The 23601-nt window shown below is 40.9% G+C and overlaps 1 protein-coding gene across 1 annotated transcript in view; it reads right to left on the bottom strand.

Annotated features, from left to right (window-relative positions):
• Positions 1–471: 471 nt before the first annotated feature.
• MDN1 (midasin AAA ATPase 1) overlaps positions 472–23601 on the bottom strand; it is a 170583-nt gene continuing 147453 nt past the window's right edge. Inside the window, 18 exon segments of the mRNA XM_039232166.1 lie at positions 472–1884; positions 2636–2778; positions 4164–4227; positions 5108–5222; positions 5326–5399; positions 6984–7158; positions 7755–7870; positions 8775–8864; positions 9558–9721; positions 11255–11419; positions 12551–12752; positions 13453–13554; positions 14642–14815; positions 15293–15615; positions 18156–18300; positions 18807–18956; positions 19512–19687; positions 20969–21110. Coding sequence (XP_039088097.1) covers positions 1696–1884; positions 2636–2778; positions 4164–4227; positions 5108–5222; positions 5326–5399; positions 6984–7158; positions 7755–7870; positions 8775–8864; positions 9558–9721; positions 11255–11419; positions 12551–12752; positions 13453–13554; positions 14642–14815; positions 15293–15615; positions 18156–18300; positions 18807–18956; positions 19512–19687; positions 20969–21110 — 2709 coding nt within the window. The 3' untranslated portion in view covers positions 472–1695.

Below are 23601 nucleotides of genomic sequence, written 5' to 3'. Positions count from 1 at the left end.
TCAAAGGTACATATGACAGACAACACCATGGTCAGAATGTTGGTGCCTTTTCCTTCCAGACCCATCACTGATGGCTATGGCCAATGAAATAGGAATGGAAGGAACCTATCATTTTGGAGCAAAATCTGTGTCAGCCATTATGTTTTCCACCAACTCACCCCTTCCTGTGTCACAAGGCCCGCGCGTGGCAGCTCACCCACCATGGACATGAAACACGAGCGAGAAATAAACCCTTACTACAAGAAGCCACTGAGGTGGTGGGGCCGTGGTAAGGCAGCATATGCCAGTGACAGCTGACTGATCCGACAGCCAAGGTCAGTTATGTGTCTGATTCTTGGTTTTTGGCTCAGGTCATGATCTCATGGTTTTGAGATTGGGCTCCGCAGGGAGCCTGCTTCAGATTCTCTCTCCCACTCTGCACTCCCTGCTTCTCAAGCACTTTAAAAAACAAACAAACTGGTCACGAATTACAACAGTGGTATATATTTAATAATTTTCAGAATATAAGCTGCATAGCTTTTTAGAATAAAAAATGATATAACTTCAGGTACATGCTTTAGGACACTTGGTATAACAACAAGCAATCTGTGTCTTTGACCACCTCAAAAGTGGTGGCAAACTTCACAGTGTAACGTGAAAGCAAATGGGAGATAGACGACTATGTGATGGCATGTTGTCTACAAAAGAATCTTCTGACAACTTAAATAGAATACCGCACACAATTTCAAGTATTCAGTGCTGTCTGGCCAAGTAAAAACTGTCTAAAAATCATTGATGTAGTTTGCGGGGGGAGTAGCTTAGTTTTCTTAAACAAAGCATTTCTTTTCCAGAACAAGACTGGCTCAGTGTAGCTTAAAAGCAGTGAGAGGAATATTCTTCCCCTTAACAGTTAAGAAAAAATGAACTAAAGAAATAAATTACTACAACAGGGATCATGGCACTGAGAGAATGAAATAACGAAAGGGAAAGTCATTTTTCCATCATTGCATAGTCTCCTGCAGCAAATGGGAAAGACGGCACAGAAAAGCCACTTCATTTTTACACAGCCCAAGGGTCATTTTTCAGCTTACCTGGGCTCCCATGCTCTCTGGTTGCTTTATGAGAACACCCACACCCCGACCTTCCTAACCCTCAAAGAGAAGGTAGTTCCTTTCACATGAAGCACAATGAGAAACACATGCACTCGAGACTCTAGAAACTATAGCTGTGTCTGCCCCCTAACAGCATTTGGATACACACTGTGGGCTCGAAAAGCAGAGCCTTAGAGCAGGGTCCCAAGGGCAGCTGCCTTTGGTCCTTTGTCCAAAGGACTAGGTCAGTCCCATTCTCCCAGCAGCTACTCCCCCAGGCGGGCGTCCAGGGCTCCTGCAAGAGGAAGTGATAGCTGGGCCCTGGCCTCCTCTTGGGCCAGGACTTCCAGGTCCAGACACCCACTGCTACCCTGGGTTTGTTACAACTGGAGCCAGGGGCCAGGCTGGCCAGTCTCTGAAAGCACACTGTAAGATAAAGTGTACATTGTAATAAAAACTGTAGCTATTAGGTGAATTTTTATAAATCAGATCTAAGATAAAATAACATTTTAGAGCTGTGAGTTCAGAAGCAGTTGTCCAAAAGAGGGGCCGTGGTGTAAAGTCTGGCTAGAGGCGTCACAGTCTGACCGTGGTGTAAAGTCTCACTTTAGACTGTGTTCCTTCCCTACAGGTGGTCAGAGGCTGCCACCAATTCAAACCACTGCCTGAGAGCATCGCTGAGTGTCTCCGGGAGTGCGTTCACATCGCGAAGGATGATGTAGAACGGGAACGGGAACTCTTCCATGTAGGAGCGGATTTCAGGCATCTCTCCAGGTCCTTTAAATATGGGCACTTTGATGTCCAAGATAGAATCCTGTAAACAGGAGACATTTTGAGTATACAAATGTATCCTTGGCTAGCTCTTCCCTGATCTCTGTTGCTAACAGTTTTTAGGTCTCCTGTATCTAACTCCTGATAAAAAGTTGGCTTTTATTATTAAGAGCTCTCATTAAGGAGGCAACAGATCTCTCTGAACAGTTTCCAGGGGAATGGACACTGAAAAAGGGAAAAGGACAGACCAGAAAACCCAACTTTCCAATAAGTTATTTTCCCCCATTTTCTACTTAGAGTAATTCACTCCACTGAAATCTTCCAACTTGTTATCCAGGCCTTAATGTGACCTTCAGAGACCGTGCTTCCCCTGGAACAGAACTGACCCGTGGGCATCTTTCACTTAGCAACTGATGCTTCCTGCTCTGGGAAGGTCACTGCTGGGATACAGGTAACTGGCAAGGGCTGGTGTATAGTTCCAAGTAGATAAGGCCCATCATCAAGGCAGTACCAGCAATGGCACAGTGCAGGGGGAGAGGATGACCCACTAGAGCAGGCGTTGCCACAGCAAGTGTTTAAGAGGGTGGTCCCTGGAACATCCAAATTCTGGCTTTCCTACTCATTACCTATAACCTGTGTTTCTGTCCTTCACTGTAGAGTGGGAGTATTAACAAAAAAAGTGCCTAGGACCGTGTCTGAAGAACATTAGGAGATGGTGTGACCTAGGCCATATTTCAGACAGAACAGGATATCCCCACTTTATCTCCAGAAGAGCAGCTTTTAGTCTCACTCACCCGTGAACTGGGATTGTCCAAAACAACAAAAATGACAAAGATGTTAGCATTCCGGGCAGCCTGGACTGCCGCCAGGACTCGGTCTTTGCCCTCGAGGAAAAGGCCACGTCCATCAGAGACCACCAGGAGGAGCTGTGCATTTTCTGTGGTAGAGCATACAGGAGAGGAAGGAACAAAATGTAGATCCCACTCTTAACAACTCGAAAGTACCCAAAGACAAACTGGTTAATAGTACAGAGAAAGCCAACACTAAACAGACATCTGAATACTGGGCACAAGCAAAGGGACCTCTAAGATGGGACTTTAGATGCCACAGTCAGACACAAGGCTGCACAGACATACGAAGCTTTGGTCAATAAAACAATTTCCCCATCACATTAGATCAATTTCACTGTATAGCAACATCTGAGAATTAAACATATATTTATGGCTATAAAGTATAAAAACGGCAGTATTGAGTAGGCCATTAGAAGCAAGCACCTAAATCAGAAACCTGGAACTGGGTCTTCCAAATTTCTTGTACCTAATTTGCGTATTTTTCTTTTTAAAATTGACTCATTTAAATGAAAACTTAAGTAGAAGGGCCATTGAAATAAAAAATTTTTAACATTTGTATTCATGGTTTACCTATAATGTTTCCAATGAAAGACTACTACATACAGTGTATGAGGTCAGTCTTTCTCTCAAGGAAACTCACTGAGTGTTGAGAGGTGTGAAGGACTTGCTTCAAATAGGAAGCTTCTCCATGAAACCATCAGGATTCAGAGATTTTTAGGAAGAGCTAGATAAAGAATTGGTGTGTTTCAAGCCCCAAGTCAATCATGGTTGGATTAGCTGGTTTCTGAATTATGTCCTCCCCTGCTTCCCTCTATTAAAATATTACAGAATATTCTTTATACTAAATCCCTACACCTTGCTCCTCCTTCACAACTCTGAACTCTAACAAACTACAGTTGACCCTTGAACAACACAGATCTGAAGTGTGTGAGCAGGTCCACCTATATGCAGATATCTTACTGTATGGTACTATATACTTTCTCTTCCTTATGATTTCCTTAACCCTTTCTTCTCTCTAGCTTACTGTAAAAATACAGTACAAAATACACAGAATATGCAAAACTGCCAATGACTGTTACCAGTAAAGGCTTCTAGTCAACAGTAGACTATTAGTAGCTAAGTTTTTGAGGGCTCAAAAGTTACACATGGATTTTCTACTGTGCAGAGGGATGGTGCTCCTACTCGCCCCCATCCCCTGCCCACTGCATTGTTCAGGGATCAACTGTAGTTAATTAGTATCTAATTCCTCCACTGGTTATGAGCATGGGTTCAATACAAATTTCTGAACGGATAAATGGTTGAATAACAAATTACATGAATGCCTAATCTCTCTCCAGCTCCTACTTATAACTTTTCCTATGCAGCATCCACTTTAAAAATTGGTGATGGGTTCAGTGGGATGAAGCAAGCGGCCTGTGGATGCACACAATGGAAAGGTGGTGTGTGCATAAAGACGAGAACTGCAGCTCACCTGGGCTGGCATGCTGGGAGGGCCGCTGTGCAGCTGCAAACATGCTGGCTACAGACTCGAGAAACTAAACCAGAACCAGAGACAGGCTGTTAGAAAACCACCGAAACTCTTCCCACTGTCACAGAGGCTGAAATTACTTCTGACACTCAGGTGATTATCAAATAACCATCTCAGATCTACAGGCAATCAAACTATCCCTCCTGCCCCTGTCCGAAGGGGGAGATGATCCTTGCAGTGCTGGCGTCTATTCCCTGAGCCCTGGCTTCTCCAGCACCGACATGCATCTCTGGCACACACACCACTAGTGTTCTGTTTAACACACCCTAGAAGAAAAGAAATACTTCCCCTGGTGGGTGAAGACAAGACATCAGTAACTCCCCCAAATGAACAGAACAGCTGTCTTCTTTCAGAAGAAAATAGCTGAGCAGAAAAGGGCAAGAAAATGTAAAACGTCTAGTGAAACATTAAGAAAGTAGACTGAGGGCAGAAATGAAGAGGACAGAATTATTATCCTATCCTGTGTTTTGAACTTACGTCATCCTGAGCAAGTCATTGGCTCTATTTTACATCATTTCTTCTCTAGGTCAAATGAGGGATAGAAATTGGCCTGATTAATGGTACCGGGAGACGGCTTATTTTTACAAAAGTTCCAAATCTCTCAAAAAGTAGGGAGCCCGAAAATTAGTGATATAAAGTCAAAAACCTTTGAGGAACTCAAAAAAAGAGTTTATACCTGTTTGTTAATGGATGCCAGGGAAATTTCTATTCCAGTGGTGGACGGGCTGAGGTTTAGATATGAACCACCCAGGCATCTCTAAATTGGGTTTTTTTTGGGAATTTTTACCTGTCCTAAAGCCATACTGGAGGGAGGGAGTAATAAAAATTATGTCTCTCCCACACATGCTGAAAAATGGCTAAGCAGAGGACATGTGACATCAGCATACCTGAGCAATCTTGGTTTTCTTCTGTTGGAATTTGCAGAGCCGCAGAATCTGGGAACCTGAGGAATCACTGAACTGTTCATGGAATGGGTGTAATAGCTTTATGGACTCTCCAAAACTAGGGAGAAAAAAACCCCAAATACAGTGGGAGGTTTTTTTGTGTGTGATAACATAATAAAAGGAAGTTGATTTTCCCACTGGGATTAAAAAAGTATGCTTACCTGCACACGGCAATCTGACCCACTTCCAGGAGGGTTAAAGCATTTCCAATCACAGCCAAAGATTCAAATGCCAGCTATGAAATAGAAAGTTATGGGTTGAAGGAATCAGAATATGCTCTAGATCAGTGTCTCTTAACCTTTTTTATACCAAAGAGTCCATAGAAAATGTTATTTTTGGATGGCACACAGGGAATGACAACATGGCTATTCACAATCAACCCCGGCTAATCCAAATCCTGAGACCCAGAGTCCATTACACTAGTAGCAAAGGTCTGCTCTAGACATTATGTAATAAAAGTGATCTTATGAGATTTGGTCATAAAATTTTCAGAATTTTTCTCTTTTAGGGGGGTGAGGGAACTATACAAGAGGTAATCTCATATGGGTAAAAGATATTAACCCCTTACATAAATGATAGCATGGTCTTAGAATTTAAATTTCATTAAAAAGATGATGATACTTGTAACAACTAACATCTACTGAATACATACCAAGTGCTAGGCATTAAACAGAGTACATACTTCATTTAGTTTTCATAGCTCTGAAGGAGACAGATACTGTTACAATCTCATTGTTCAGAAGATGAAACTGACATGTAAGAAATAAATTGCCCAATATCATGTGGCAATAAGTGGGAAGCTTGGAGCTGAACCCAGGTTCAGAGGTCACATTCTTTTTACAGCAGAGCACAAGTACGGACTTAGGTTGCTCATTGGTTCATACGAGGTAATAGCATCAATGCAAAGAACATTAATTACTCTTCCAGGTGCCTGGATGGCTCAGTTGGTTAAGCGACTGACTCTTGATGCCAGCTCAGGTTATGATGTCACAGCGGTGAGACCGAGTCCCAAGTTAGGCTCCATGCTGAGAGTGGATCCTGTTTGGGATTTTCTCTCTCCCTCTTTCTGCACCTCCCATGCTCACTTGCTCTCTCTCAAAATAAATAAATAAACTTAAAAAAAAAAAATCACTCTTCTGTATCCATAATGGTGGTATCATAATTCTTTTCAGGCTGTTAAGCCTTGTGAATACTATTAGCATGAAATAATTTCAGACTTAAAGAGATGTACACAGAACACTTTTTAAAAATCAATGATATTCAAATATGTTGTACAAGGCCTTAAAAAAAGTTTTAACGGTACACTGCATTTTGTGGAAAATAAACACTGTCAGAGTTACTCTTCTACAGCTAGACAGGAGCACAGCAAGGCTACATAAACAAAACAATTTCAGGACGCCTGGATGGTTCAGTTGGTTAAGCATCTAACTCTTGATTTTGGCTCAGGTCATGATCTCATGGTTCATGAAATCAAGCCCCACGCTGGGTTCTGCTGACAGCAGTGAGCCTGCTTGGGATTCTCTCTCTTTCTCTCTCTCTGCCCCTCCCCCACTCGAGCGCGCACGCGCTCTCTCTCTCTCTCTCAAAATAAAAAAAATTTTAAAGGTCTCTAACAGGTACCAATTATTTGAGATATCCTGAAACTGCCCTTTTGAACTCATTTTAAAATATTAGGTCCTCTCCAACATAGTAGCACATTCTCAGAACAGTAATTGGTATTTCAAAGTGCTTTTTGCCAGATCATACTTAAAACTTTTAGGTAGCCATCGAGCATGGGTTGGTATTAATTTCTTCTTAAGTTAGCGCTGTGCTTCCTTACCTGTTTGGTATGGTTGTCTACCATGCTAGAAGAGTCATCAATGGCCAAACAAATCTGATACTGGCGTTTACTGGGCTTGGTCCTCCGAAGCCAAATCTTGTCTTTCCGAAACTGACTAGCAATGTATGGAATGACCTTCCGCATGTTCAGCCGCTTCCCAGTTCGGTAGTCTCCTCTATTAAATTTACCCAAATGGGGCAAAGATTAGTTAACAACTGCTCATCCTTTAATAAGTTTTTTAAAGAATAAAATCACATTATAATACATTTTAACCAGTAATACCAAATAACCAGTAACCTGGCACACTCAAGTGTCATCGTCAACTGAGAAATGAGGGCAGCCAGAAAAGCTTGAGTATGTGACAATAATAATTAGGTCCTTCCAGGAAAGCTGCGACAGAATTTAAAAATTAGAAAAAAATGTTTGCACTAAGTAAGTCTTAAGAGTCTTTTCTAATCTGAAAGTATGAGTTTCGATAAACCTTTGCAAAGATCTAGGTGAGTAACACGTACATCAAGCCCATAACACACCAAAGGCTCTGCCGATTTTCACATCAGATGTTATTGAATCAAAGCAACTGCACTCGCACCAAACTTCGCAGACACTTGTTTTTAGAGAGAACAGGGAAAAGGGTATGGAATAACGTATCAGTGCAGCATAAATAGCAGCCTAGAAGCCAGCACTTTAAGTGGTTAGGGGCTGAGCCCAATGGAAAAGGTGACACTGCACCCTTTTGGGGCACAGTGAGTGTGCCCAGTGGAGGAGACTTACTTCAGCTTGGTGGCCTGGGTAGGCTCCAATATTAGACGAAGCTGTTCACACAACTGTTGTGAAAGAGGCGCAGTTAAGGCCAGGTAACTCTGCCACATCTCCGCTGCAGCCTTCTCCTGTGACAACAACACTAGACGTGACCCTTACAATGTCAGAGCCAGCCAAAGTCATTACAGCAAGATGAGAGTTGAAACGGTAGCAGAAAATGACCCACATGAACTTTGTCAGCAGAAGCTAACTCAGCAGGCTGCCATCTAGTCCACATCCTTAAAAATGTCTCTTTTACCAAAACCACAACTCACCGTTCCGAATGAGAGAGGGTGAAACAACAAGGTAGAAAATGTTGGAATGCATGACCAATCAAAACCTAATTCTCATTATCCATTAAGAGGATAACCTGAACACTGTGTGGGTGGGGAGCCGTGAATGGGTACTTTTGGTACCAGCAGATCCAGCCACTTAATCGTGGGCTCTCAGGCTCAAGTTTCAAAAGCAAAAATGATGAGTGTGCTTCTTTCCCAGACACAAAGCTCCAAGTATGGCAGAGCCTTCATACAGGTATGTAGTAGGAAGGATGATTTATAGGCACAAAATAAAAGACACACACAGTAAAAATAAAAACATGAAAACACAGTAAATTTAGGATGTAAAGTCATTAAAAATGTAGCTTCTGATTAAGCTACGCTGCCACATTAAGTCAGCCAGCAATATTCCAGGTGGCCTACTGTGAGGATGACACATTTTGACTCATTTCTCAACCAATGTCATATCTGTTCTCTCATAGAGCTAGCAAGAGAAATTAAAGGAAATAAAGATATCAGCTTTTCTGTGGTTTAATTAAGCTACATATCTAGTGGCAAAGTAGGCAGAAAGCACTGGAAAGACTTAGGCTTCAGACTGTAATTATAGTCTTCATATACTCAGTCCCCTGTACAAAGGTAATTAGTGCTAAGAATGTGTTAAGCTTACTAGAACTTAAAAAAAAAATCAAGGTATCTTATGAAAGGACTGGTGACTTACTTCTTCTGGGTTTCCAGATTCCTGTGGATGCCATGTTTCCAGCTGCTTCTCCAGCTCCTGTCTTAGCTCACTGACATCTCTTAAAAAGGGCTAAGAAGAGAAAGCCACAGATAAGAGGCAGCATAGATTGAAATCATCAACTCCTGTATCACTGGCTGCCTTCTTCCCAGCAGTATGAACTACAAATACATCCCCTGAGACACAAAGCATAAGCAAATTTAATGGCACAATAAGAAGATGCCAGACAACTATTCTTCTGCTTCCCTTTTGCAGAGACAAGATAAAGGAAGTTTTACCATTTAGAAGAAATCTATCCAGCAAAATAAAAACAACCCACAAAGGTATCAATATCACAATGTTCTCTGAATAATCTAGACTGCTACTAAGTCAAATGATTAGGGAAAACAACTCAGTTAAATCTGCTTTTCCTAAACTAGCAGGCATGAAGCCATATACTCGCTACTTCATCAACAAGAACTGAATTGTACCTACAGGCTCCTCACACAAAGATGCTGGACATGGGAAGAGTAGAGCTAGATCTGTGAGCCTGAGGCTGGAGGACCAGGCTCACCATCACAGCCAGGTCAGGGCAGACCACCCACACTGACCCTGGGATCAGCTGCTGGAACAGCATGATCTGTTTAATTTTCCTAAACACTTGGATAAGGATAAGATGCCCCCAAACAACCAGATATTCCATGAAGTTCTAAAGATAAAAATTTTAAAGCGGTTAATTATATTTTGTTAACTTATTAAAGCAATAATTTGTGAAAATTTTAGTACCTGAAAAACTGTGTCCACGAGGAACTGATGGGCTGTGTGAATGGTCGAATCTCGGCTTCTTTCTGGTTTCACATCCTCTGTCCTGCCGTGGGATAGGTCAGTTCTGGGATCTTGGTCTTCCTCTGTTCTAACAGCTTGGGTCTCCATCTCCATCTCATCAAAGCCTGTTTGCATACAAGGACACTGTTTCACTTATCCTGATATTACACAAAGACTGAGCCTCCAAGATTGCCTGCCGATCTTAATAATTACACTTCACTCCTGCATCTCCAGCACATTTCCACATGTTCTTTCTCTGTGGGGCAGTCACTGCCGATTCTTACTCCCCTGACCTCCCCTCCTCCCCACTGTGATGTCAAAGGTGGCTCTTCTACAGAGAAGGAGGGGAATAGGGGAGACTATACTGTGTAGTATGTGACTCTTTAAACTACATGCTTGTAGAACACTGACAAAAAATAAAAACTAGGGGTGCCTGGGTGGCTCAGTCAGTTAAGCATCCAACTCTTGATTTCAGCTCAGGTCATGATCTCACGGTTTGTGAGATCCAGCCTTCTGCTGGGCTCCAGGTTGAGTGTTGAGCCTGCTTGGGATTCTCTCACTCTCTGCCCCTCTCCCCAACCTGCACACGCATGCTCTCTCTCTCAAATTAAAAAAATAAATTAAATAAATAGAAATAAAAACTAAAATAAAATCCTAGATCCATTTTATAGATGAGGAAATTGAAGTAAAGAAAATATGAATAATATGCCTTAACCTATAATGTGAATAAGAGGCAAAGTGTGAATTCTGAATTTTCATCAGAGCTATGCCATTCCCACTATCATGATAGCATGGTCAATAGTTCTTGACTTAGGGGCGCTTGGGTGGCTAAGCCGATTAAGCGTCCGACTTCAGCTCAGGTCATGATCTCACGGTTCATGGGTTTGAGCCCCACATCGGGCTCTGTGCTGACAGCCAGCTCAGAGCCTGGAGCCTGTTTCAGATTCTGTAGTTCCCTCTCTCTGACCCTCCCCTGCTCATGCTCTCTCTCTCTTTCTCTCTCTCAGAAATAAATAAAACATAAAAAAAAATAGTTCTTGACTTAGAACAGTCAATAGTTCTAAAATCTCTGATAGGGCAGGAAGCAGGGAAAAAAAGGCTTTTCAATTTGGCAAGTTCTTTTGAACTTGTATTTATTGCACTGCTGATAAAGTTATTTTTTAATGTGTTAGATGCATGTCTTTATTTTTTAGATAAATTTCCCAGTAATAGCACTTGGTCAACTATGAAATGGAACTATATGTAAGAAGTTTGGTTACTTTTACACATGCATTTTCCTCATTCTATTTCCATAAAGATTTTGCTGCATTTTTGCTAAAACAGTATATTTTCATACAATTGAAAACATTTCTTTAATAACCAAAAGCGTGTCTTCCTGTCATAACTGAAGTAGTAAGTGTCCTATTCTTTTTCTTCTACAAATTTAAAGACAACCGATGGCATCTGCCTGAAACTCAGGCTTCTGAGGTCTCCTTGAAGGACAGTGTCTCCAACGCCACTTCTCCACTTTCTGACTCTCAGGTGAGACACAGTGGGGATTTCACAGGCAAATGAACGCCTATGCTATGGGTTATGACAGAAAACCAGATCAGATTATACCACATGAGAGTGACCTCTGTAAGTGAGCTTAGGAGGGATCTGTTCACCGTAGGACCCACCGGGTCTCGCTGTGGTCCCTGACTTGAACTCCTCTGGCTTCAGCTGCTCCGCGTTTGCTGCTCGGAGCTCTTCCTCCTCTGTGTCCATGCAAGCATCCTCCATCTCCTCCTCCTGATCCTGGCTGGAATCCTTTGCAGACTGTTGCTGCTCCTTGCTGGCCACATCTGCCAATAAAGCACACAAACACATAGAAAGCCTAGGTCTTTGCAGAACACAGGAATCATGAGTGGGTATACTTTGTCATTTTTCACTTCTGAGATCTTATTAATGCTGGTTCTCCTGCTGGCCGACTATATGGCATGAACACAGTGCTTGGCTTGTCTGTGCCCCAGATTGCCCTACTGACCTATTGATGTAACTGCCTATTCTCCACCAAAAAAGTAGGATGCTTAGCTAGGTTTTTACTTCTATTACAAGAGACTGAACCAGAATAAACAGGCAGCACAAAGGACTCAGAGCAGCTAATGGAATTATCCTCCTTTACCAAGTTATGAGTGGAGATATTCTAATGATCAGTGTATAACACAGGACACAGAAAGAGCAACATTGAAGATGTCCAAGCACTGTGATCTTGGACAAGTTCTTAAATTTGTCTGGCCTTAGTGTGTTCGTCTATAAACTGGAAATATCGTAGCTTATAAGATTATTGCAAACATGCCATGAACATGCAGCAAAGGCTCAATACAGTGGTACAAAGTAAGAGCTCAATTCATCGTAGCAATTATCACTGCTTTATTTTTCTAAAAGTGAAGACGGAGAGAAAAAAGTAATTCATGATAGAGCAATCATTTCTGAAACTATGCTCAAAGATAAATATCATCTACACAAGTTTACATACTAGGAATGAAACATTAAGAAGTCACCAAAAGAACTAAAAAGGGAGACTGAGTAATGACTGACCACTCCCTTCTTATGTGTTTTCCCCCCCTTTTCACGTATGAGAAAAACACATATTTCTAGTTTACAGCTCCTGTCATTGCAGGAAGTGACCTCACTGTGACAATGAAGAAATGTCCAGGTCTCAGAAACCTGGAGATTAGCAGTAGGTTTGGATGTGGGCAGCTGTAAGCAAGACTTACAAAAGACCCTAAAATCTTGAACACCTGCACCTGGCTACAGATACTTTATAACCAAAACCAAACTGTATTCCCCGTATAATTCTTACTAGAAAAAAAACATTTTAAATAGGCATTTCCCATCCCTAAGATGGTTTCTTCATCTGCTGGGCACACAGTCATATAGCATAAACTCTCAGAGAGCTCTGTGAGCAAAGGAGAAGGCTTCCATGAACCTACCATACGTCTGTGCATCATAAGCGTCACTGCCTTGTTTAATGTGCTCAAAAGCATGTGCGTCCTCCACCTGGGCCTGGGGCTGGACTGGCCCCTGCTCAGTGTGGCTCTCCATATCCACAGTCCTCAGCCGCTTATGCACACGCTCATTGTGATCACCCATAGAGCGTTCATTGTCAGCCTGTCCAGGTTTCCTCTTGAAACTCTGCAGGAAATATGAGGAAATCCATTAGAGCTTTGTAATGGTAAAAAGACTAACGTCTATTCACAGGAGGCTGATTAACTAAATTAGGTACAGCCATACGAAAATGAAATTCAGTGCAGCAGTTAAAAAGAATGGTCAGATATCTATACACAAATATATGATGATCTCTAGGATACACTTTGTATCTGAAATCTGTTACATATGCAAAAATATCTATAAAACAAAACTGACAGCACCAATTTACTCTTGGAGGGCTTGAAAACAGGAATAAGATGGAAGCTTTTTAGGGGATTGTTTTTTATACGTGAATTTCATATCATGTACATGAATTATACCCCGTTTTAAAAAAAAAATCCTAATTTTTAAAGCACAGAAAAGGACAGCGGAAAAAAAACTAGCTAGTCCTGGGCAACCGTACCCAACAACTGGCTCTTAGGCTGTGTAACAGGAATAAGGAGGAGTGTGTGTGTGTTTGTCTATGTGTGTCTGTGTATGTGTGTACATGCACCCACACGCGGAAGAAGCCCCAGTTTCCAACAGGAAAAACCCCATCGTCCTAATCTGCTTACCGAAGCCATCATCAAACCTTTGCTGAAACAACAAAGCCTGGGGACATGGCTTTTTTAAAAAAACTGCTACACTTAGTGCATCCTTTTCACATGCAGCCTTCACCTAAGTTTAGCTGAAGAGTGACAGAGACCTGTGTGTTCTTCCTCGTCTGTTTCTGGGAAGCCAATCGAGCAACGAAGTTGGATTCATGACCTTCTGCCTGGTTTGCATCTGCAGCTCCACTCCCGTGTTCCTGGGAAATCCAAGCCATGAGAGAATGAGGGTGGAAGATGCTGTACAAACACCTGCTTACTGAGCTGTATTTCGCACAGCTTCTCTATTATTCTCCTCTCAAGAGTCACATAATACACCTGCCTCCCTGCTCCGGAACTGAGCCAGGAGTAAGGCCTGGCCTGTGGGCAAGAACAGGAGCATCTAGATCCAGATATGTTACCCTCTTGAGTGACTTCGTTGGGTAAGACTGATTAGTTTCTTGTTTCCAGGACAGTTATGGCTCACTCTGAAGGCAAGATAGATCTCGACTAGAAACGAGGCTCTGCCATCAACCAGCTAGCTGTATGCCCTTGAAATTGTCATTTCACTTTACTGCAGCTTAACTCAAATAGAAAATGGAGAACGTCCTAAGAACAATAACCAGCTATCTTACAGGAATACTGTGAGGACCTGAATAATGAAAATGCTTCACACCTGCCTAATGGGCGCTCAATAAACACGGTGGAGGGGGTACAAGAAGTATAAACAGGTGTTATTATGGTGTGAGAACTGGGTTCAACGAGGCGTAAGGAGTTGTCAAGGGTCACCAGAGCAGCTCCTCTGACTTTCAGTGCTCTTTCCATAGCATGCCAGTCACCCCGACTGTGGCCATACACAGCATATTACTCAGCTCAAGGAATAAAGAAGTGCTTTTGCTTTTTAAATTAAAACTTTTAGAGCTTGGTGAACAGCAAGGAAAAAGGAAACACTATTTGAGGCATATTACTACATGAAGTCTAAATGTAACCTTTCCTTCCTTGGGAGCATTCTAAAAATTAACATGAACCTGTTCTCCCACAGAGAACTCTAAGTCAAATAGCTTTTTCTCATTAAGCACAATACTTAACTATAGTGTGTAGCAAATAGTCTAGGGTTTCTTCCCAGAGGCATATAAAAGAAGGTATCCGATCATTTCCCAAAGAATAAGAGACAATCTTTTAGATGTCAACAACAAAACAGTATCACACACAAACCAACTACAGCTAAATGGGTCATTTCACACAGGGAAGAGAGACTCCCCCCACCCCCAACAGAGGCAGCTGGCAAAAGCAGTGAGGGCCTATCACCTCCTTTCCTTGCTCCTTCTCGGGTGCAGCCCCGGCCAGCTCCACAGCCTGTGCACTCTGCACATTCTCCACCCCGGTCTGCCCGCAGGAGTCATGTTCTTCCCTCTCTGTGGCCTCTGGCACCGGCTCCTCTGTGTCAGAGCTCTCCCTGCTGCCTTCTTCTTCTTCCTGCTTCTGCAGGGTAAGCAAACACATTAAAATCCTCTGGGGGAAGAATATGAGGCAGGGGGCTGCTATAACAGGCAGGTGTCCCACTGCTCACCATGGGGAGTCTACAAAGCGGGTAATGGCCAGAAAGGGTCTACAAGGGAAACTTAAAGCTGCTCAACAGCACCACCTGGTGATAGAGAAGTATCCTAAAGATTCTGATCAGAATAAGGTAACCTCTACTCTGCACTATTTTTTTTTTTAAGTTCATTTATTTATTTTGAGAAAGAGAGAGTGCAAGTGGGGAAGGGGCAAAGAGACAGGGATAGAGGATCCCAAGCAGGCTCTGCACCACTAGTGCAGAGCCTGATGTGGGACTTGAACTCATGAACTGCAAGATCATGACCTGACCTGAAGTTGGATGCTTAAATGACTGAGCTAACCAGGTGCCCCTCCGCCTCACTATCATTCTTAATATGAGACAAGCCAGAGACCCCACAATACCTGGGGCTGGAGACCCTGGTCAACAGGAACACCATTCTCTGCATTTTCGTCACTGGCTTCCTTGTCCTTGTCTTCCAGAGACTGACGCTCATCCTCTGAGTTTTCTTCAGGATGTTCGGCAGTATCTTTATCTTGGTCATCAGTTCCTGTATCCATCCCTTCTTCTCCCACGCCCTTGTCATCTTCACTGGGGCCTTCTTCAGGTTCAGGTTGACCCTGACCTTCATTGTGGTCAGCCTCAGTCTCTTCCTTTATTTCCTCAGCTTCATGACCTGCTTCTTCAGTATCCATTGGCTTTTCTTTAATTTCCAAAGGATTCTCTTCTGGATAAATACAACAAAAAGAAAGAACACCGAATTTAACATGATTTAACATGGGATGGAGTTACACAGGTGTGTAATTAGTCTCAAGCCAAGAACTGGCAAACTATGTCCCAAGAGCCAAATCTGGCCGACATATTTCTGTAAATAACGTCTTAATGGAATACTGCCACATCTACTTGCTTACCTATGTATTTGCCCCACCCAATCTGTATTGCCTATGGCTGCTCTCACCCTACTACAGGAGCAGAACGGAATTTCTGCAACCTCTGTCTCAGTTTATGGCCTGTAAAGTCTGATATTTATTACCTGACCCTTTACAGAAGTTTTGTCCACACCTGCTCTAAAGCATACTTGTATGTTACATACAATATTTTGGATGGTGCATTCATTAACACTCTAAGTAATCCACTAAAAAAATCCCAAGAGATGCCAAAACAATAGGAATATTTTACAACAAGAATAGGAAATGATATTATCTTTGGGAATAACTGGTCTATGTCCTTCTTTATCATACACAGAAAATACAACATACATTCAAAGGAAACAATCTTATTTGGAAAAATTTTATTTAAGAGAACATTCCTACACTTTGGACACTTCAGAAATCACAGTTACATTGTTAGCAAATAATTATTTAAAATAATAGCTTCTTAATTTACATACACAATAGCTTAAAGTGAGTTTGGGTATTTTTCTAGAGCAAACAGCTATTACACTCTCAATGGATTTTTAATTTTCTTAATTTTATGCTGGCTTACTTGTTGAATTTAAGGTTGAAGTCAAATTCGAAAATTATATGGTAATGAAATGGGCTCTGAGGCAACAACTTATTCAGTGCTTAAAAAGTCAGCTAGAATTTAATGTAAGAAGTATGGCCTTTATAGATGTTGGGAAATTTTCTTTTCCTATTTTAATAAAATTATATAAAAATTAAAAAAAAAAAAAAAGCCAGAGATTCAAAGACTGAAGACCTGTTCTTAGCATGAGGAAAGCCTCTATGAAATCTTCAACCAAATGATTCTGGTTAAATAGCAATTTCATTAATTTATTATTTTTTTAACTATTGAATATTTTAAACATGGAAAATGCATTTTAAAATTATAAGAGCCAGGGCACCTGGGTGGCTCAGTCAGTTGGGCGTCCGACTTTAGCTCAGGTCACGATCTCACGTTTCGTGGGTTTGAGCCCCACATCAGGTTCTCTGCTGACAGCTCAGAGCCTGGATCCTGCTTTAGACTCTGTCTCCCCTCTCTCTGTCCCTCCCGCAACTCATGCTCACTCTCTCTCTCACTCTTCACTCTAAAAATAAGTATTATAAAATAAGCAAAACAAAATAAAGTAAAAAGACCCATATACTTATCTCCTAGATTTGTTTCATGTGAACATTTTGCCGTATTTGTACCAAACTTCTGTCACTTGTTTTTAAGAAACAAATGGTTCTGTGTACAACTATCTGGATTCTGGATGCCTTTGCCCTTCTTACTTCCTCAGAGATCAACATAACCTGAAGTCGTGTTTTATTTTGATATTTTCCTACATTTGATGTACACATTAACAATATACAGTATTGTATTAAGTTTTTACATAAATGGTATCTCTTATTCTTTTGTAACTTGTTAATTTTGTTCCAATATGGTGCTTTGGTTTTGTTTCTTTGAGAGAGAAAACATGGGTGAACAGGGGAGAGGGAGAGAGAGAATCTTAAGCAGGCTCCACACAGCAAGGAGCTTGAAGCACGGCTTGATCCCACAACCTTGGGATCATGACCTGAGCTGAAATCAAGAGTCACTCTCAACCAACTAAGCCACCCAGGCACCTCTCCAATATGGTGCTAAAAAAATTTTTTAATAGCTTTTCTAAATAGGTAACTGATTCATTATGAAGCAGAGTGAGGCCAGCACATATTTTTCTCTTTGGATACCCACCATGACTGAGGACCTTCTGTTACAGGGGCACTATGTAATGCTTCCAATATGAGACAGCTCTCCCTAGGGAAGTCACTCAAACTGAACAATAGGTGACAGGCAGATTATTGTCAAGTGCCATGTGATTTCTTGATTATTCAATTTCATACCTCACTAAAATGACTTCATAGTTCAAACTAGACACACGACATAAGCACAGCAATCAATAACTGAAACAATCATTTCCCTAAGAATGCTGTAACAAGGCTTCACAAGAGGCCGGGATATACCCAGACTGCAGGGTTCACATCAACCCATGAGGTGGGGCATCGAGACAGCGGTGGGGAAATGAAGCTTTGGGTGATGAACCATCACCTGGGTACTGTAGCACTAAGACACAGGACAGGAGGGGAAATTAATGACAAACACCAGGTGGTTCACTTTAATTCTTCTCAGCTTAAGTTTTAAGTCTACGCAGGCAAGAAACACTATAGAGAAAAGGCAAATAATTTTCTCAAACTGGAATTGAGCTGACAAGACATGATTTATGACCTGGTCATAATATGGCCTGAAGACATAGTTACTGCTCATTTTCAGGGAGTTCCAACTGGTCTCTTTAGGTTTTAAAAGACACACCTCCTTCTTCTTGGTCTGTGTCCTCACTATCATTCTTGTCTTCTCTGTCTAGGTTCAAGTCATCTGGAAGGTCCAAGGCCTCAGGTTCTGGCAGCTCTTCCTGATTGCCATGGTAAGGGTCCACCTCATTCTCATCATATTCCCTCTTTGACAATGGAGAGAACAGAGGGGGGAAAAAGAAATCAACATTTTTTTAAAAAGTAGCATTCACATGTAATTAGTTCTAAGCACTTATGCTAAGGGAATACAAGATTTCTTCCCAAAACTTTCTCCCACACATCAGAATGTTACTGATGTTTCTAGAATTTTCATGTTGGATTTTCAAACTTCACACACTGTGCAGGTGCTACACCGATAAGAGGTACTGTGATACTTAAATTTCAAAGGAAACTGAAATTTATGAGAAGATAAAAAGAATCATAGAACTTAGCTTCCAAACTCTAGCATGAGCCCAAACAGCATGAAGACTACCTTATTAGCAACCAATAGTTATATATTTTATGTCCTGTTGAGAGACTTTATAACATGTTCTTTTCTCAGGCAATGGGGAAATGATGAATAGGAAAAAAATGTCTTGAGACTCCCAGGAGCTGTGGGAGCAGCCCTGATCTTGAATCAGGAGCAGATTGGATTCAAACCCTCATTACTTACCTCATCTATTTGTTCATTAATTTTGTCTTGGCCTTGTCTATCATCAGCAACTTCTGCTTCTTCATTTTCTTCCTTCTTATCTTGGTTTTTATCTCTGTTTGACTTCCCAGCATCCAAGTTGTCATCTTTGGCAACAAGCCCACAATCTTCCTAAATATCAGAGGAAGGAAAAACAAAATCATTACTCTCAGTCTAAGAAACTGCTTTCACATAGGCTGATTCTACCTAAACTAGCTCTTAGACATGTATAATATCTGTCTATTGAGCCTATTCTCTGGAACATCCAGCTGACAGGGCGTCGTCCATGACCTGGGAAGAACATTCTGGCTTCGTCCAGATGGCAGCAGTATTAGCAGGTGTGTGAACAGTGGGGTGGGTCACACTGTGCTGCTGCAGTGTCACACCCAGCCCTGATTTCTCCTAAGCAGAGGGGTGGGGAAGTTCAGTGGCCAGCAGCAGAATAAGAGCATTTGCCCAGTTTTCTTAATTTCCCTCCTCCATAACACATGGGATAGCCCAGGCCAGGCCACTCTTTTAGCTCTGAATACAATCAAGTAAGACAGAGAAAAAAAAGAAGAAAAAAGAGGAATGGAGGAAAGAAGAAATAGAAAAGGAAGAGCAGTAAATGAGAGGGAGTGATAGCTGGTGGGAAGAATGTGTCCTCTCAAGCTAGGGACTACAGGGTGGGGATAATCTTTTAATTACCTCATCCATTCCTGGTCCTGTTTCTTCAGTTTTACCGTCTTCTTCTTCCTCATCTTCCTCCTCTTCATCATCACCCCAAAGTCTCTCATCTAGTTTGTCAGCTTCCTCACCATTCAGATCGCCCATCTGTTTATCCAGGTCTCCACCTTCACTATCTGATTTCTCATCATCTTCTTCTGAAAGGAAAGGCACTGAGCTTGCTTAGAGTTAGGCAAATCCCCAACCTGACTGGGCCATGTGCAGAAGAGGCATGGACCCACTGCCCTGCAAGTGCCCCACCTGAGGTTTACTGCTTGCATTTAACAGACACTGCACAGGCCTTTAGATCTCTTGAAGTAGTCCTACTATGTTCGGCAAACTATTTGAAGGAAAAAAGAAGTCTGTGATGTGTGGTATTAACAAAGAGAAGGGTAATGGAATAGCTGTCAGAGGGTGTCCACCTCTGGTGCTGGGGGGAATATTCATTATGAGATTCAGCAACTTTAATGGGCTCTGGTTTATCTATGAAATGAGAGCTGAACTACAGGATTTCCAAGGTTCCTCCCCATCTCCAAAATACTATACACTTCTATCTTGACTATGTTTCAAAATCACATGTCTAACTCAATCAAAATTTCTTGCAATTGTTTTTGCTCAAGGTCTACTGTGACAAAGGTTACATTCTTATGCTACTTAGGCAAGCATATATGCTTTTCTTCTCTAAGGTCAACTTTCATTTCTGCAAGATCTTCACTTAAAATAAGAAACAATATCTCAAATTAAGCTCTGGAGAGAAATTTAGGGGTCATAGCTGAATTATGGTACAAACAAGACAGGTGATGATGTGCTTTAAAATACCATATTCTCAAACCATTTGTAATGAAAGTGAAACATTTATATGTTAAGTTAAAAAAGCTGACTATAGAACTATTTATGGTCTCTGGTTTATTTAGAAATAAACTAAAATTAATTAAATAGTTTGGCTGGTAAGCCTAAGGGCTATCTATTTTACTCCTGCATTTTTGTTCCAAATCATCTATAACAAACATCTATTATTTAAAAAAAATTTTAAGTTTTTTTTTTTAAGAAACTACCCTGGAAAAAAAAAAAAAAGAAAAGAAAAGAAATGAAACAAAACTACCCTGAATAATTTACTTGTAAGCTGAAAGCCAAGGTCTGTCAGGGATCTCTCTCCTTGTTCCCTCAAGGTTCCCTGAAGGGGAAGTCATTGCATATAGCACGTGAGGCAGCCAAAATACCAGTCAGTGTCTTAGCTTGCTCAGGAGAACCTCCAGAATGGACTCTGGATTTCTGCCTCCATGGAGATGGTGATGAAAATGAGCATGCTGAGGTTTCATCTGCAGTTATGCAGAGTAATAAACTTGTACCAAAAGATTATAATAGGCTCCTCATTGAGAACGTGTGATTTCCTAGATAAAATATTTTTTAAAAACAAGAATGAAGTGATAATCTCAAACCTTTTTCTTCAAGTTCCCCATCATGCATTTTCCCATCAAAGTCTTCTGACATTTCAATGGCATTATCCTCGCCCTTAATGTCTGATTTTGAGTCAGGATCTTCTTTATCCTTTTCTTGACCTTTCTGAAATGTATCTTCTGCCTACAGCAGAAAGTGTTATAGACAACATAAATAAACATTGTAACTTTACTAATGTTTATTTAACTCTAAATAAAATAGAAATACATAAATGCCAACATTAATGATATAAAGTTATCTCTGGGGAGAGAAAAAAGGAGAACCAACAGAGATAACCATACACAATAAATTCTGGTTTGCTTTAATATATCTGTAATTTCCAGTTTTACTGCATTGTGATTAGAGAATATAGAATTTTGTTGAAGTTTTTCTTCATGTGAATTGTTTTAAAAAATCCAGATTTAAAAACAATATGCAGTCTTAAAAAAAAAAGAATATGCGTTCTTAAAAATATTCAATCTTATTGTATTGTCCATATTTTTAATATTTTTATCACTTTAGTTTCTCATAGACAGTAACTCAATGTAATTTTGTCCACTTTCCCTTAAACTATATATTCCTATATACTCTATGTGATATTTGGGCCAAAGATTTCTTTTTTTTTTTTTTTTTAAATTTTTTTTAATGTCTTTATCTTATTCTGAGAGAGAGAGACAGAGAGTGAGTGAGGGGGGGACAGAGAGAAGGAGACACAGAATCCACAGCACGCTCCAGGCTCTGAGCTGCCAGTACAGAGCCCGATGTGGGGCTCGAACCCACGAACCGCGAGATCATGACCTGAGCCGAAGTCAGACACTCAACCGACTGAGCCACCCAGGCGCCCCTGGGCCAAAGATTTCTGATTGTTCTTTCATTATGGTTGGATTTTTAAAAATGCTTTTTTAAAATACAAAAGTAATAAAATGTCATTAAAAGAATTCTAAGCAAAACAGAGTCAGTTTCCCATGGCACCACCATCCTCCTCCCAAAGGATTCAGCACCAGTGACATTCCGGTGCATCTTTTTAACCATGAAGACACCAACACACATTTAGTAATATAGGCAATCTGTAGCAACACCTGCCTCCCAATATCTTTTTAAACAAAAAGGGACCATACCTTCACAAACTGTTTGGCATTCTACTTTTCTTTTAACTGAAAAAATGTCTCTTAGATACATTTCTATGCTGATATATATAAAACTATTTCATTCTAACTTATAACCTTGTTCTGCATGGATGGTAACATAATTTAAATAATTCCCTCTTGATAAATATTTAGATTCTTTTATAATTTTACCACTATAAATAATATTATAGTGAATATACTTGAGTAAAAAAACATTAGCATTTCTATCAGGAAACATGGAATTCCTTGGTCAAAGAATACACACAATGTAAAATCTATGAGATATTGCCAAATTGCTCTGATAACTTTTAATCCACTTAATGTTTTTCACATTTGATTGCATCTTTCTATTAAATTTCATTTTTATCTTTTCTCTATGAGAAAAGTACTTTTGACAAAGTTAAATTTGAGAAATAGAGACGTGGCAAATAAAAAAGAAATATGTTATGTATTAAGCAGAGTTCTACCACATCAACACTAGCATAACACGATTTTTTTCCTCCACTTTTCCCTTCAAAGGATGAGAGTAAGTTTGAATTGGCTTGGCCCTTTAGTTTTAATAGTTATAACCATATCTTAAATAAAAATTTATGGTCTGCTTTAGACTTCGAATATAGGCGCTAAAAAGAAATTCCATTATCTCTTTAAAATTTTATTTAATGTTTACTCATTTTAGACAGAGCCAGAGCATGAGTGGGGGAGAGGCAGAGAGAGGGGAGACACAGAATTCCAAGCAGGCTCCAAGCTGTCAGCACAGAGCCCAATGGGGGCTCGAACCCATTAACCATGAGATCACGGTCTGAGCCGAAGTAGTACACTTAACCAACTGAGCTACTCCACTCAGGTGCTCCCCATTATCTCCTTAAAAAAAATTTTTAATGTTTTATTTTTTGAGAGACAGAGACAGAATGTGAGCAGGGGAGGGGCTGAGAGAGGGAGACATAGAATCCAAAGAAGGCTCTAGGTTCTGAGCTGTTAGCACAGAGCCGGACACGGGATTCGAACCCACAAATACAAGATCATGACCTGAGCCAAAGTCGGACGCTCAATCGACTGAGCCACCAAGTGCCCCAAGAAATTCCATTATCTCTTGTTTTTCAAGTCAAGTTGATAAATCTAAATAAGTGCTAATATGTAAAAACAAAAACAAAACAAACAAAAAACCCCACTCATTTCCAAATGAGATAGGCATTTTAAAAAAGCTAACAGGGGTGCCTGGGTGGCTCAGGTGGTTGGGCATCCAACTCTTGATTTCAGCTCAGGTTGTGATCTCGCAGTTCACAAGATTAAGCCCCACGTCAGGCTTTACACTGACAATGTGGAACCTGCTTGAAGTTCTCTCTCTCTCTCTCTCTCTCTCTCTCTGCTCTTGCCCTGCTCACACTCTTCTTTTTTTTTTTTTTAAGTTACCCAACTGCCCCTCAGCTTTATTTTTTTCTAGTAAAATATTTTACGTTTTTTTAATATAATTTATTGTCAAGTTAGTTAACATACAACACCCAGTGCTC

Source organism: Hyaena hyaena, unplaced genomic scaffold (genome assembly GCF_003009895.1).
Source record: "Hyaena hyaena isolate Hyena2069 unplaced genomic scaffold, ASM300989v1 scaffold_66, whole genome shotgun sequence".
Lineage (NCBI taxonomy): Eukaryota > Metazoa > Chordata > Mammalia > Carnivora > Hyaenidae > Hyaena > Hyaena hyaena.
This window is presented reverse-complemented; position numbering and strand designations above follow the sequence as displayed.